Source organism: Cyprinus carpio, chromosome A6 (assembly GCF_018340385.1).
Source record: "Cyprinus carpio isolate SPL01 chromosome A6, ASM1834038v1, whole genome shotgun sequence".
Classification (NCBI taxonomy): Eukaryota; Metazoa; Chordata; class Actinopteri; order Cypriniformes; family Cyprinidae; genus Cyprinus; species Cyprinus carpio.
The window spans coordinates 32,014,711-32,030,608 of NC_056577.1; the positions used below are offsets into that span (position 1 = coordinate 32,014,711).

Here is a 15,898-nt window from a genome sequence, read left to right on the forward strand (position 1 = left end):
CTAATCAATCACATTCACACATTTTTATTTGTGACTTCAGCATCCAAATACATTCTGCTGCTGCTCCTGTATCGACTGTTGTGCAAATTATGTGAAGAGCTGCACAATAAACATAAATTAGGAAGTATATTTAATTCACAGATACGTCTTTATACATGTATACCAATAAATACATAAAATTCAGTTTCTTGCATTACAATTATACACTCAGAAACAATAGAAAACAATGTGAATACAAATTATTCAACAACATCTAAAAAAATACAGTTACTAATTGCAAATTGCGTCACGATTTGCTTTAGTACAGCACCACTAAGTGGTCACATATTAACATTGCATTATTCATAGTCTGGTGCTGTTGAGGTGAAATTGATTTGAAGAGCGAGTTAATAAAAATGTCCTGCATTTCTATATTTCATAGTTACATGGAAAGAAATGTCACTTTATCTTTGTCTTCTTTTGCATTTATATATATATTAAGTTTTTTTTAAACAAATGTAATGTAAAATTTTTTACTTTATTAATTTATGGTTGAGTAATGCAAACTTGAAACATCACAAAAATTCTGAATCTGAAATAGAAAAATACAATCTAATTTTTAAAGAAACAGACATAAAAATATTTAAAGGTATTTAATATTTAATTAAAAGTTACTAAAGTGCCATTAAAGAGTGGTGTATTGTATGATATTAATGTATAGCACCAATATCCAACTGGTGCAATGTTCCCTGATGTCCATTTTTTTTTTTTTTTTTATGTCACAATAATAATGCATAAGTGTGTAAATGTAGAGTGTGTTTGTATATAAGTGCACATTTAACACAGCTAGAAAAAAAAGCGAATGCAGCTACAAAAACAACACTGCATGAAGCACATCATCTTCTAGCAGTTCTGTTCATTCCCAGATTTCGAGGTGGTTTCTGAACCTGGATGTTCCTGGCGGGATTCACTACACATCCTTTCTCCTTATAATGATCCAGAAGTCTTCTCCACAAGACGTTGCACCGCAGCAAGTTCTCATTACCTGTCAAAATAGCAGAATTATGGCACTCTAATCCAAGCATCAAATAGAAAACTGTTAGTGATTATAAAATACATAATGTAGGTACATTTAAAGGTGGTGTAGTGGTATTATAATGGCATTTATCATTTGAAATTATTATACCGTTATAGGACTGAATAATATTCATGCTTAAGAGACAAAAATGATGTGTGTGTCAGATAACAGGTGTTAAGGATCAAATTTTTCACACATTATTGACTCCCACAAGCCTAGATTGCATAACTAACCAATGATGCACAGGCCCTCTTGTGCCCTGGTAATGCCCACGTTCACTTGGTGTGGGTCCATGATGAATCCAAGTCGATTTATAATCCAGGATTTGGTTGGTTGTGTTTCTATATCAGATTTGGGACAAGACCGCACGGTTGACATGATGACATATTTCCATTCACTTCCTGTGGCCAAACAAACAAAGGGGAAAAGATCAGAAATAATTAATTCACAAACAATATCTACATGCCCTCGTCGAAACATACAGTCATAAACACAACTTAAGTATGAATGCCTTGAATTTGTGCCTTAAACAATAAAAATCCATTTTAAAAGAGAGCTAAATAATGGTTAATTGTAATGTTCTGTCATGGGTCAAGGTTCAGTGTTTATTGTGGCACTGTTGTAAAATGGCATGTTAAAATGGTCATTACCTTGACTTTTCATGATGGTGTTGACTGTGATGTCTGTTATGCCCTTATAGAACAGCGAATCCCTAATGTTTGACACTTGAGCATTATATGGTGTGAGAATGGCAATGTCCTTTGTCTTTATTCCAGCCTGAGTTAAAAGAATGGCGATCCGCACCTGTTGGAAGATTATCACAATTTTAAATAAACTTATATGTAATTTTATAATACTGTATATCCTTAGGTGGCATTTTGAATGTAGAACAATAAACTGTTTGTTGCAAAAATGGGCGGGGCATCGACATTTAAATAATTTATTTATCTATTTAGAAATGTATGCGTCTTCATGTACTGTATTAATGTAAAAATCTTTTTAATTAATATAACTCTTTTAATTAAAAACGTACTTTTTATTATATTTCCAATAACGTCCTGAAATTTGAATGTTACAGGGAGCGCGCCGCTTGGAGGAGTCGTTAGGTTTCCTAGGAAACTTAACCGCCAACATTTGCCGCCCAACAGCATCGACTGAAGGAGGAGAACGCTCTCTGCATCAGACGTAGTTTTTAATTAGGTAAGTTTATTAATATCAGTATTTTGTGAAAAGAACAGAATTTACACAGTATTTGTCTATCATTTAGAAACGGTTGTCATGTTTTAAATCGTATTTTGGTCTTATGTGTTAAAGAAGGACGAAGCCACCCGCTGAGTCAGTTTAAATATTTTCTCATTTGAGTCTATATTTTAGTCATTTTGTTAGTCATGGTGACCCTTTTGAACCTCAAGATGGCGCCAATTAGCTATTCTAGCTCACGTTGTTATGAAAATATACATAGTGGAGTAGCCTGTGCTATAAGACACGGTAGTAGAAGCGGTGTGTTAAATATAAACATGAGTCTTACAGTCTGGTCAGTGGATATTTAAGACTTAGCCCAGATCTCTATGTTTATGGAGCCATCCTTTGATTAAATATCAGAGTAATATACTGCTACGCCATGTAGAAGTTCAGATATTAGGTTTATAATCTTAGATAATAGTTCCTTATCTTACTTTAGAAAACAAACAAACAAACAAACAAACAAAAACTGCTGTCACCTTCAAAATGACACAACAACCCGCAAATAAATTATCTTGTGTGTAACTTAAAAGGCTATAAAGTTTAATTTACAGTATAGCCCAAAAGACACTTAATTATCTATTCACTCTAATTATAATCTGTTACACTTCTCTCTTACCGCTTCTTCTGCCTCCTCCAAATTTGCTTTTGAATTTTCATTCCCCCGTTCAGTCGAGACCACCAGACTTTTCTCCTTTCCTTCAACATGCCCGAAAACTATGCATGTTTGCCTTGACTTAGTAAGGAAGAGACTTGGTTTGGGGGATGTTTTAGTTTTTAACTTTCCATCATAGAACTCCTTAGATGGGAATTCACAAATGTCTTCTTGCTGTAAGAGACGAGATATACAATGGAGAAATTTTCATTTGAATTAAGTGAAACTACTGTGTTTCAATTGTTTAAATCATTGTTAAATACCTCTAAACTAAAAAAAAACTGAACAGCAGCTTATAGACATCTTTTGAAAGCAAACAAAGGCATCAGACAGAAATGTTTTATTATGCAATATTAGAGCTATTTATTTTATTATTTAAATAGCTAGTTAATTTATTACCATTCTGTACTGAGTGTCAAGCATGAGTGCTTTCTCCATGTAACGTTCGAAAAGAGATTTGCTCATTCCCAATCGCTCCACTACATCACAGTGCACTACAGGTTGCAGTTGCTTATGATCACCCAGAAGAACAATCTACAACATGAAATTAGTAGGATATTAAGAACCTAAAAGATCTTTGTTCAGTGTAAACATAATGAAATGAAAGTGCTTATATCCAAATCAGTGTTTGTCTAAAAAGAACATTGCTTTGGAGCTCACCTGCTCAGGCTTATGAGCCACTAGCGGAATAAATGCTTCCGGTTCAGTTGCCATGGCACATTCATCGATGATGATCTGTTTGAAGTCGAGGACTTTAGCTAAGGCAGGGTGTGAGGCTGCTGTGCAAGTGCACAAGATGACGTCATGATGCAATAATTCATGTTTTCGAGCCTTTTGGAGGATGTCTTTGTAGCTGTAAAAAAATTTTTTTTTACTTTAAATTAGCGTCAAAGTGTCAAAACAATTTCTAACAAACTAGAAACAATAACATTGAATCAAAAAGAGATTTGTAGTTACAGAGCCATACATACAGTTTTTTTTCTTCGCCAGTGAATTGATCTCCTCTTCTAATTTTCATATCAAAAGCTAATATTTGTGTGGAATATGGGTTGCCATCCTTTCGAATCAGGTGGTGTAGTGCAATGGAACTAATAATACAACAACAACAACACACATCTGTTAGTGGAAAGCCAGGTTTAGATGTATAAACACACACATATTACATTGGAAGTTAGTATCTACACTCAAATAAGTGACAGATGGACAGTATTTGGCAAATACCTGAGCTCTGTGTTTGGTTTTTCGCCTCTTTTAGAATTGCGTGACAGCTTCAGATTGCATCCTGGGTAAGGAAATTCCAACATTTCCGTCTGATCACTGTAGACTCTGAGAGGTCTAAGTTGTTCTTGAAGTTTTAGGAGATGACCTGCAACACATTCATATAAACAGTTTATGTTAAAGTAATCCTTGTTTAGGTAATGAATTGTGTAACTCTTCCTTCACTAGAGGGACCAAACTGATAAAAACGGATAATAATCAGCTATGCAGAAAATTTACCTGCGACCACATCAACAGATTTATTTGAGGGGCCACAGTACAGAATAGCACTCTTCTTCTGTGAATTGGTGTCAGGAAGCTGTTGGGTATTCTTGAGCAGCCAGTATACAATATGGACACCAACAACAGTTTTTCCAGTCCCTGTGAAAATACACAACAATAATATAATAGGGAAGTAATGGCAATTACAATAGCTTAAGGCCAAAGAAACCAAAGAGAGTCCAAAAATATTTCTCACCTGGTGGTCCTTGGATAAGAGTGAATGGGTTAGTCAATGCTTCTCTAATAGCTTTGCACTGACTGTTGTTTAGATGGGAAAACCCAGTAGGGAGATAACTGTCAATCTCAAATCTGGCTGGAATCTGCTTCGAAATGTTGCATCCTTTGAGGAAATACAGTGTTAAACAAAGTGTAACTGCATTTAAAGGGATAATTAAAAAAAAAAAAAGGCCAGTAAATCATTAGTTTCGATAGTAGAGCTTGAAATATAGACGTGTAAAACGTTATAAAGAGGCAGTAATAGTCAAACTATTGTACCTCCTTCAGAGTTGATTTTCTTTCCCATGGCAATATTTTTAACAAGTTTGTTGGCTTTGGTTAGACTGTTAATTGCATCCTCTTTGCGCCTGCAAATGAAATAAAAAAGCATAACAATTAATGAAGCATACATAAGTCTATATTGTTTGAAGATGTGATCATAATCTAAGGATACACATAAAACAATACAGTGTACATAAATAGAAATTTTTTAATAAGCTATGGTGTCTATCATTTGTAGTCTTACACATCTGGCAGAAGCTTTGTAATCAGCTCCAGAGTAAATGTCCTACTCTCGCAGAATATGTCTTCTGGAATATTTGTCATAGGCATGTGGTTAATCTGAAAATCAATTTGTAAATTTTTGGGTTCTTTGGAGTCAGTTTCTTCAACTTTTGTAATTATGCCATGGGCAACCCAAGTGAAAGAAGGAATATCCATGAGAGCCGTGCACTGAGAGTTTTCCAGAAAGGGACTACTCTGACTTTGTTGAATTTTAGTTCGAATGCAGAGGAAACTGTTCCTAAGGTCACATTCAATAGACCACTGAGATTTTTTGTCAAGTGGAAGGAGAAAAAACCCCTCATGCTTCTTTTGAGGAGAAGTTTTCCATTTCAAAACTGCATCTTCAATAATAATACTCTCATTTTCAGACACAGCATTGGAGGTTGACTCCATTTCACTCAAAGGTTTCCATATTGCCTGATAATCCATGTACGAGTTGTATGTATTCCTTGATGAGTGGAATGCATATTTTGAAAAACACTTGATTGGATCTTTCACATGCTCCAAACAAATCTCAAATTTTGGATGCACAACAAACAGCTGAATTGCTGGTGTCATTAATCCTCGAGCAGTGGCTGTACCTAGCTGCACCTCGACTGCTTCACCTTGCTTTATTCTCAGCGACAGTTCGGCATAATGCTCGGCATGCATGGGATCAGAGTTTTCTGAACTTTTAGCATTTCTCAGTCTTTCCTGGTGTTGTCTTGCATGGACTCTTGGGTTGATGTCAAGATCCTCAATCAGGGGAAACAATCTGTCCCAATCTTCATCTCTTAGAGCAGCTGTTAGGCATTTCCAGGTCTTTGTAGAGACATAGGCCATGACTGAGTTTGGCTTTTGTTGTTTCACTTCAGCAAGGATGTGAGGATTGGAAAATGAATATATCCTTCGCACCCATTTCAAGATCATGCAGTTGTTTATTTCATCAAACTCTGGTTGATCTGCCAACTGAAGATCCCTGTACATAATGTCTAAATTTTCTGATATAGAGGTTCTGTTAAGTGGGAAGGATAATCTGAAGTTTGTCCCTGACTGATTGAGTTCCACAATGTATGCCACCTTCTTTTCGCTTTGGTTTGAGAGTTTTAATGCAAAATGTAGAGCATTCGCTTTCCTTTCATATGCTGACTGTTGGTCATTTTTCCTGGAAAATTCCATACAAGACAGGTCAATGTCATGAGCTGTGTACCTAACATTGGTCTTGTCAATCACAGAATGAAGAAGGCGCTGCACAATAACATCTATATATCGGCGGACTGGAGATGAGGCCCAAGTATAGCTGTCAAGGTCTAAATCATAGTGCCCGATTCTTGAGACATGTGTCGAGTTTGATCGCAGAACACATGCTTTGTGACACAGTTTCCTAAATGCAGTAGCAAAAGGAAGAAGTTGGGGGTGAATCTCATCAGTTGCAATGAAGTCAATTATTTTGTAGATATTTTTCTCCTCTGCTGCTGTCTTCAAGCATCTCAAAACAGATTTTAATATGGGGATGGTTTCAGAATCAGAAAACTCAGCCTGAGGGGTTGGCATGGCTGTGTGGTGGATCAAACCTTGGTTATTCAGTTTATGAGACACGTATACACTCTCAAGAGCTGTACTTGAGAAGCGAACAGACAGTGGAATCAAGGAAGCATTTTTGTCAAAAAGGTCAATAAGCTTTTCCCTTCTTGGCCTGTCCTGGCATCTCAGTGGTGTTAAGCTCCTTGTTGTTTCATCAGACAGAAGGCAATCAGCAACTGTGTGGTTAAACATGATCATCAGCTCTTCCACCATTAGGTGAGATCGCCTTCTTCCAAGAGTCACATCCTCGTCTGGCATTTTGTAGCACCAGTCTGCCTGTTTTCTGTATCTCCTGTGAACCTCAGCAAAGTCCCATGCTTTCAAAAGGCACATTTCAAGCGGGTCATTATGCTGACGATTGTTTTCAAGGATGTCTTCAGCTTCATCATACGAAAATTTCCTCTTGGAGTGAATGACAGACTTGCAAATTAATCTGTTTTTTATAAAGTTTGTCTTAGTATCCACTTGTATCATCAAGGAGATTGCTCGTCTGTCATGGTTCGGTATCAAACTGAAGAAATTGGCACTCATTTCTTTAGGGAACATGTGTATTGGCTCCTTTTCACGTGGATAGAATGAAGTACACAGCTGTTTTGCATATTTGTCCAGTTCACTGTCTTTAGCCAGAAAGCTAGCAACATCAGAAATGTGAACTCCTATTTCATAGCACTCACCTAAATCCATTACACTGATTGCATCATCAAGGTCTTGTGAATCGGCAGGATCAATGGTGAATGTTGGGAACATGCGAAAATCTCTTTGTCTGTCTTCAAATAAATTAAGACTTTGAAAGTCTTGCATCTGTGTTTCTAAAGATGAAGAAAGTGTCCTTCTCAACTGAAACTCTATGCTGAGTACATTCAATCCATCATCTAAATTTGTTATTTCTGGAAACACCCCCACAACAATACCTAAGGGATATCGGAAAAACTTCCCCCACTTAAGGACTTTTACAACAAAGAGACATTTTCTGTGTGTCTCCTCATTTATCTTGATAAATTTCTCTATTTTGAGGGTCTTAGGATTTCTTACAGCAATGTGGTTTGGTTTGTCTTTCCAAAATGGTGTGTGGATTTTGGAGATACATTTGTTGATAGGTATCATCACTTGACGGTCATGTCTTTCAAGTGCGCAGACAAATTCTTTGACAGTATCCGCACTTTCCAGGATGTTGATTACTTTCCCCGTAGGAGGATTTGATATCTCACTCAGGATCTCCACTGTCACCTTGTCTCCAGGAAATCCCTTTCCAATGTTTTTTCTGCCCTTGATCTCGATTCTTATGGAGGGCTCGTCAAGTGGTTTAGCATAAGCTAGATCAAAACTCTTCACGACCAGCTCACAGCATTTTGTAGAGTTAGTAAACAATTGCTCTTCATCATCTTCTGTAATTTGGTAGTTCACACTACTGACAACTTGCACATTTTGAAAAACTGGAAACAAGCCTTCCTCTGTTAATGCAATGTTGATGTCTTTGCTCTCATCAAGAAGCTCTTGAAGTATTGGGTCTTCTGTGTCTGAAATTTCAGATGTAGTTGATTCACTATCGCTGCTCTCCTCATCCTCACTTCTGCAGAGCTCAGATATCTCAAGAAGATCTTGTTTCAAAGAATCCAAGTTAAAGTCATGGGCACTTTCCTTGTTGATGCAATCCTCTATGTATGATCTCCATAGTCTCCAGCATGTACCGAACTGATGGCAAGAAAGTGCAACTGCATCTCCAACAACAAATATTTGAGATTGGGCTCTTGTCATAACTGTGTTCAGCACCCGCATGTCACTGAAAAACTCAAGACGGGTCCGGTCCGTCTCCAATAAGCTGTCCTTGGTGTGCACAGTGGAAATCACTATTACTCTGAACTGTTTTCCTGAAAAATATGGGAAAAGGCAGTATGATCTGTAAATCACATGTATCAATACTAGTGTGTTTGGCATAATATTACATTTGAGTAATGCATAATTTTTACCTTGCACATTTTCGGCATTCTCCACAGTGAAACGGGGAAGTCTAAGCTGACGCAGTCTTTGCCTTATTTCCAATACCTGAAACACAAAAGAGGCAAAAGCATCCTGTATAAACACACTGACATGAATTTGATACAATAACAGGATGCCATTAATAAAAGCATAATGTAAATCTGTAACTCGATAGGTTTGATACCTGTCTGCCTTGAGATAGGACACAGACTGATTCTGGATCTTTATCCCCCCACTCTTGAGGCCATTCATCCATTATACCTTGCACAATGTCAACAACACTTAGAATTTGTTCTGGATTGAACCAGGACATGCTTGTTGGGTCCAAACAGCATTCTCCTCTTACATGATAGAACTGCAAGGCATGTTGGTGTGGATGTGGAGGCACATCTCCTCTAGACTTGATCACATCACTCTTTCCCACATAAAAATGTGTTGATACAAAATCCACGATGTCCTTTGTGGAACGGTAGTTTTCAGTGAAAATGATTCGGCTTTGTTTGGCAACGTCACTGTTTTCAGCTTGGTAGTAATAGAAGAGGCGATTGAGCAGGGTTTGTTCTGACCATTTGTCTTGTCTCAGAGAGAAGAGCTTGGGTCCCATCTGCATGTGATCTCCTGCTAAAACAACACGTGTATTTTTACCCGCTAAGCCCAGTGCCATAAGAGCCTCACACTCCAACATCTGAGAAGCTTCATCGATCAGAATGTGGCTAAAGTAGTTTTCAGGCAGCTTCATGTCATGGAAGAAACGTGCTAGTGAAGTTGTTGTTATGATGATTCTTATGGAATCTAAAACAGCTTTGTCAGGAAACTCAAAATGATTGCCATCTCTGGAAAAATGGCAGTACTGTAGAGTGATGGGATCAGTGGATCTGGGATTGCTTTCCTTTGCCTTGATTCTCAGAGGTTTGGCTTCATGATGAACAGTTGCATAGTCGTGAAAATGACCATTTACATAAAGATCAGCAGAACTGTATCAAGAAAAAAAAGAGAAATAACTGTAGCTTACAATGACTGCATTAAGCAATTAAATTAGCAGACAAAGTCATTCCAAAATGACACTGCATTCAATGTATGCATTTTATCTGTTTATGCATTCTCTGGTAATTAAATCTACTGTTTGAGCAGGAGGAATGCAATTTAAAAACAAATGTATAAAGGCCATTTCACTGGTGACAGGATCAACACGTTGTGTTTTGGATGTTGGTGTGCCAGTGTCGCACAAGGCTTTTTAACTGTGCTAGGCCAGAAACAAACACACTAACCAGCATAGAGATTTGTGTTATTATGAGCTAGGGGTGTGTGATAATGACAAAAAAAATGATATCTCGATATTTTCTTGAATTTTTTCAGTAACAAAAACTAGACAATGTTTTGCTGAACTTGTTATTGTGTTGTTAACTTGGCAGGTTTAGGACTGCTGTGAACAGCAGACTCCCAAAGCTTTTGATATTATTCATATTCTGTGCCGTGGTTAGTTTGCAGTTTAAATGGATTTTTACCTTTTATGGCCAAGTTTTTCGTAACCTAATTAAATATATGCATAATCTTTTGTGTAAAATTCTTACATTTAATAAATAAATTCAAATAGTAAGACACTACAGGGCTGTTACCAATCAAATGAAATCAGTATCAACAAAATTTGTGTTTGCAATGAATAGTTGGATGATTTGTGTTTTAGTTTTTTTTTAACTGATTGTTTAATGCAGGACATGAATGCATTTGCAAATGCATAATTCATGTTTTGATGTAAAAAAACAAAACAAGTTGAATACTGATATTTGAAATGATTTGGGGGGAAAAAGGAAAATATACTTTAAATATAAAACCTAAAATCATTGAGTCATTCGTTCAATTGATTTGTTCAAACGGCTGATTGATTCAGTAACAAAACACCATTGTGTGTCTAAAATGTAAGTCACTTAATATTAACTTATTGTTTATTGAGCTGTTCATCGAATCAATATCACATTTGCAATTGTGCTGATATTTGGAGAAAAACATCATTCTTTGTGTGATATTAACTATATCAGATGATGAAATATAAAAGACATTTAAAAGTCATATGGGGGCATTTTTGCCCCCTTATCTTGAATTTTTGGGTAATTCTAAATATTTAATAGACTAAATCACATAACGAAAACTCTAAATGTGCTTGCGCAGTAGTCTAACCTATATCATGTACAGTAGTTTATGCATGCACTCTCTGGGTGTGTTTTTGTTTGGTTTTTGCGATATACTTGATAATGTCAAATCGTATATCAATTAAACAACAATTACGATATTATTGTAGATGACATATATATGGTAGTTTTAGAAGGATGACCTACTTCTGTGGAGCAGTACTCTAAAGTCCTAATGAATTGTGATGCCTTACCTGTTTGTGTGTGTGCAAATCAAGATTTTGTTTTGTGGTTGCTGCGTAAGAACCTGGGCCATCTTTGCAAGGGTTCGAGTTTTCCCTGTTCCAAAAGGTCCATATATCAACAATGGTGGGATGCTGCTTCTGTTGTCTGTTACACTCATAACAAAGTTCATTGCTGCTTGCTGCTTCTCATTTAACTGTCCTGTAACTGACTGGGAAGAAATACAGAAGTTGCTGTTTTTCAGATCAGGTAAGACTTTGTCTAAGGCAGGGAGATCATCAATGGCCTTGTGCATTTCGCAGAACCATAGACGATTTAATTGGAAATGGACTTCCATCTCACACTGCTGTCCTTTCTGCAGATTTAGATCAGTGCAGCATTCTTTGGAAAGCTGCAAAATTACTTGTGTCTCAGTGGCAGCATCTTTCAGAAATTCAGCCTCAAATGTAGGCCCAAGGTAATCATTATTTTTCACAACACGAACAAGAGCTGTGATAGCATATCTTTTCACTATGAAACCTTGAGGAGTATCAGGAGTGAGTGGATGAGCCAGAGGCACAGCGGCAAGAAGAGCCTCTGGATAAGCGCATTTCAATCCAAACCTGTCATCGGTCAGGTATTTTTCCAGCTGCGCTGTCCCTCGTAGATTCAGACTGGAAATATTTTTGGGACAGAGAGAGTGCATTAGAATTGTTATAAATTGTTAAGTATTTGGTTTAGACCTAAGAAATATAAATACCTGCTAAGCCGTTCACCAACTACCTTTTCCTCCTGATATAAAAAATTGTGCATGTTGTGTTTGTAATTTTCATGGTTAATTGGACTGGTCATCTGATCTATCTCGATGAGCTGGTATCTGTTTAGCAGCTCTCTCTCTGCCTCGTCTCTTTTAACAAAAGGAATGATTTTCAAGCTTTCATTATTCCAGGGCTCAAGATTGCTGACAGTCTCTTGTCTTTCTACTGGAAACTCAGGTTCTGGGCCCTTACGTTCATCCTCTCCAACTCTGACCTTGAGTTTCTGACGCAGGATGGGTCTGGTGTTGAAGTCAAACACTACCCATTGCTCATAAAGTCCTGGTTGGTCAGATTTGAAGGACACTGGGATTTCATACTCTGCAGAAACAAATCACAATAACTTAATAATAATATTTAGTAAGCTTGGCAGTTAAATAATTACTGACTTAATAAGTTTAGTAAAAGCATGCCTAAGTTTTCTTTCTGGGTTTTGTAAGAAATATTCAGTCTTCACCTGTATGGTCCTTTTTAAACCAATCACTATTGGAATATGACCGTTCCTCATCGGGGTCTTTGCTGAGGCTGAATTTCGCCCCCAGTTCCCGTTTGAGTAAAGCGATCACTTTTAGAGGTTCCTGGAAGGTTTTAAGTTGAATTGAAAGTACAGATTAATGTCATTGAAGATATTGCTATTCTACACTGCTAATACATTTACAGCTGTCTAAACATGTTTAGAAAAATACGTACATGGGCCTCAAAAACTGAATTATGCATCGTACATTTATCCCACCATATAGACAACATATATACTTTTGAATTAAAAAATTGCTAACATTTTTGTGCTTCTGTGCTTACAACAAGAACTTGTAAACTTTTGCAAGGATGCCTAGAATTTTTTTTCACATAGGGACTTACAGATTTTGACTTGCTCAAGGTTCATTGATCATTCAGCTAAGTACAAAACACTGCTTTGGTATACCAAAATTATGAATGGAACCACATAATTCTTAAAACTAGTGATAAATGTGTAGTGTCTTTAGAAATTGTTACTTTTATACTGTAACTAAAACAACCCTATCAAACAAACGTTTGTATATCTATTAATGTACAAACCTTAGAAATAATGGTAAAATTCCATGTACATTGTATTCCCTTTTTCCTTACATAGACACTGTCTAAATCTGGGTCACAGGTGATTATAACATCAGGAAGGGTGTCGCTGACCTGCAGGAATATATTTATGACGTTGTAAAAAGTAAATATGTACAATAATAATCAAGCTTTGGTTATATAAATTAAATATTAACATGGGCCAATAAAAAAATATCATATATAACACATCAAGTAAGTATACAAGAAGTTAAATTAAATGCAATAATTAGTAGCAATGCAAATTGTCAAGATCAGAGGTACAACTGTCAGCATTCGGGATCCCAGAGCTTTACTCACTGTGCCACTAATGATATTGTTCATTACTTACAATCATTTTCTTGTCTGTGCTGTGTCTGTATTCATCCAAAAGACTGTCCTGATAGGACAGTAGGCCCATCTCGTCTACATCCCTGACTCTTTTCCGTGAAGCCTTGATTCTTTTTTGCCATTCGCGAAGTTCCTCTTGACTGTGTGCCTTTGTGCAGTTATCGCCATACTCACACAGCTGGGATCTATGGGAGAATGTTTTATAGGCTGCTTTAACTTACTTTGACACAAGCAAACATCTAATGCCATGTCACACTTCGTATAAATACCTTTCACACAATTTCAGGTCCTTGTATGTTGGTGGTGGATCACGGTACTTCCAAGTCTGAGAAGTATCTTCGTAAATCAGTCTCCTGTGCTTCACAGTGAAACAGTGGTTCATCAGTTCCTCATCATTTGGGATGTGGACCTGGCACAATGTGCAGTCAAACTCTCCTCTTTTCTGCAGTGTCCTTTGGTTTTGTTTTATCACTTTCACAAGCTTAGGAATTGTCAGTTTTTCATCCTTCATGATGTTCCACAGCGCTGCTTCTTCTGAGCTCCTAGCGTAGGAACATTTCCTTCCATGCTGGGTGCATCCAGTTCCTTCAGTGAAGTACCAGCAAACAACATATTTGGAAGGTCTGGGAAAGTCTGGCAGGGGGGCAACGGGCCTCCACAATGAATTGTTATCCCTCTGCTTGATAAGTAAGATGTTTTCTGAGCAGTTATGGATGATCTCCTTGTAGCTGTATGAAATCTCATTGTGTTTTATACAGCACTTTTTACATCTGACACACAGCTTGTGTGACTCTAGCAACGTTTGAAGATTATGATGAAAAGCCATGATTTAAGAGATACGAAATTCCTGCAAAAATAAATGGTTTGCAATTAGAGCTTTTCACTACTTCCATTTACAACTTATTTTTATTGTTGTTGTTCCCTTGAAATTTTCCTATGTTGGCTGCAGCACTCTATCGCACATTCTAATATAAATCAATAAACTTTTTTAGCCTTCAGACTGAATAAACATCAGCTGTAGACAACATATCTTTACATACGATAGTGTGTGTCTATAAAAACGGGTGGGGTAACTGAAAACTATTTACCTGCCACCTTTACATTTCAATAAAGGAAAATGCAAAAAGTAAAACTGTATAAGTGCAATTATGACACATTAAGCACAATGCACATAACTATTTCTTATATGTATTTAAGGAAATAAACTACAGATTAAAGTAAACACCTATAACAATGATTTCAGGTGACCTTCTCTTAAAGTAAGAGTTCACCCAAAATGAGATTATGTAATGATTTATTAATTCTGTCATGCTGAGTAAGGAATTCTTTCATCTGTGTAACACAAAAGTCAGAATGAGAGACCTGGTCACCTTTGACTGGATTGGATACAGTAATTAAAGTGGTGACTGAAGCTGCCAGCTTTTGAATTCCACAGATTATGTAATGTAATTTAATGATCTTTTTAATAAAGCTTTATTAACTATTTTATACTAAATAATAAACTGTTCATAAAAGAATTAGGTAACATGAATTAGTAATGCACAACATTATCTTACCTTCATATTTTCCTTCCCATCCCAATGGTTTTCTGATATGTTATGATCTTCCTGTAACACTGGATGTTTTAGCCGATCTCTGTGTCATGTGCACATAGAGGCATTTAAACCATTTATAGAGATGTTGCTGAGCGACGCTGTATAAGCCACTCCCATAGAATTAAATAAGTTTCATTTTCCAGGACTGTGCGCTTGTACAGAACAGTGCAAATGCAGGTTCAGCTTTCAGTTTCAATACTGATGAAACCCACAGGAAACAGGCAGAGCTTAAGCCTATCTGCTGCTAACAAAACCACAAAAAAAACAAAAACAACCCTTAATGTTTTTCATGTTAGAATTTTTAGAAAATCCACACCAATTTCAGCATACATTAGTTTACCTTTATGTTTTTGTGATCATTCAGAAAATATTGGAAATGAATATGCTAGCATGTACCATGCATTTTTTAACCATGACTGAACAAATTAGTCTTGTTTTCCACATTGCTCAAGCTTAAATTGTTCCTGAAATATTTCAGAATGGATCTTTTCTACTAATACACAGAATGTGCTTTATCCTGTATTTAAACATTTTCTTTTAACAAGAGAGTAAATTTTTTTTAAGGAAAACAAAACAGATGTACACTGTAAAGAAACAACATTGTTATGTGGGGATCACCCGTTTAATTTGGAACATTGTTCCAAAGCTGGAGTCTTTCAAATGGATACTCTGTAACACACAACTATGAACGGCGTAAGATGTAGCTGATGTGCCAATATTTTCTATTCTGAGCATCGCTTACAAAAACAAATACGGCTTATCGCACATGACCGAAAATGCCTGAGGTGATTACAGACTGGAATGGTACACAAATCATTAAACAAATCAGGTGAGTGAAACTGCTTCAATGGTTCCTTGAGGACTGACGTTATGCATATTTGGAGCATAAATATTTATTCTACAAC

At 36.6% G+C, this 15,898-nt stretch overlaps 1 protein-coding gene and 1 long non-coding RNA gene across 2 annotated transcripts in view; one reads left to right on the forward strand and one right to left on the reverse strand.

Annotated features, from left to right (window-relative positions):
- Positions 1-113: 113 nt before the first annotated feature.
- On the reverse strand, positions 114-15,101 carry helz2a (helicase with zinc finger 2a). The gene is made up of 21 exons (XM_042759058.1): positions 14,955-15,101; positions 13,668-14,245; positions 13,400-13,583; positions 13,033-13,143; positions 12,434-12,554; positions 11,922-12,297; positions 11,194-11,835; positions 8,998-9,787; positions 8,804-8,879; positions 5,236-8,704; positions 4,989-5,077; positions 4,690-4,833; positions 4,452-4,592; positions 4,176-4,320; positions 3,926-4,042; positions 3,615-3,807; positions 3,354-3,488; positions 2,919-3,128; positions 1,708-1,861; positions 1,291-1,458; positions 114-1,024 (listed from the first exon to the last, which is right to left on the reverse strand). The coding sequence occupies exons 2-21, from the start codon at positions 14,222-14,224 to the stop codon at positions 876-878; spliced, it is 7,971 nt and encodes a 2,656-aa protein (XP_042614992.1). The 5' UTR covers positions 14,225-14,245; positions 14,955-15,101; the 3' UTR covers positions 114-875.
- The window catches only part of LOC122145376, a 56,265-nt gene continuing 42,502 nt past the window's right edge, over positions 2,136-15,898 (forward strand). The window contains exon 1 of the long non-coding RNA XR_006160308.1: positions 2,136-2,257. This is a non-coding gene — a long non-coding RNA (uncharacterized LOC122145376). The remainder of the gene's footprint in view (positions 2,258-15,898) is intronic.

Bases quoted from the DNA above. Each gene is read 5' to 3' on its own strand.
- helz2a (XM_042759058.1), bottom strand. From the start codon at position 14,224: ATGGCTTTTCATCATAATCTTCAAACGTTGCTAGAGTCACACAAGCTG. The intron at 8,705-8,803 runs GTAAAAATTATG...CATATTTTTCAG, and splicing joins GAATGCCGAAAATGTGCAAG to GAAAACAGTTCAGAGTAATA. The intron at 1,862-2,918 runs GTAAGAGAGAAG...ATCTTCCAACAG, and splicing joins TGGAGGAGGCAGAAGAAGCG to GTGCGGATCGCCATTCTTTT.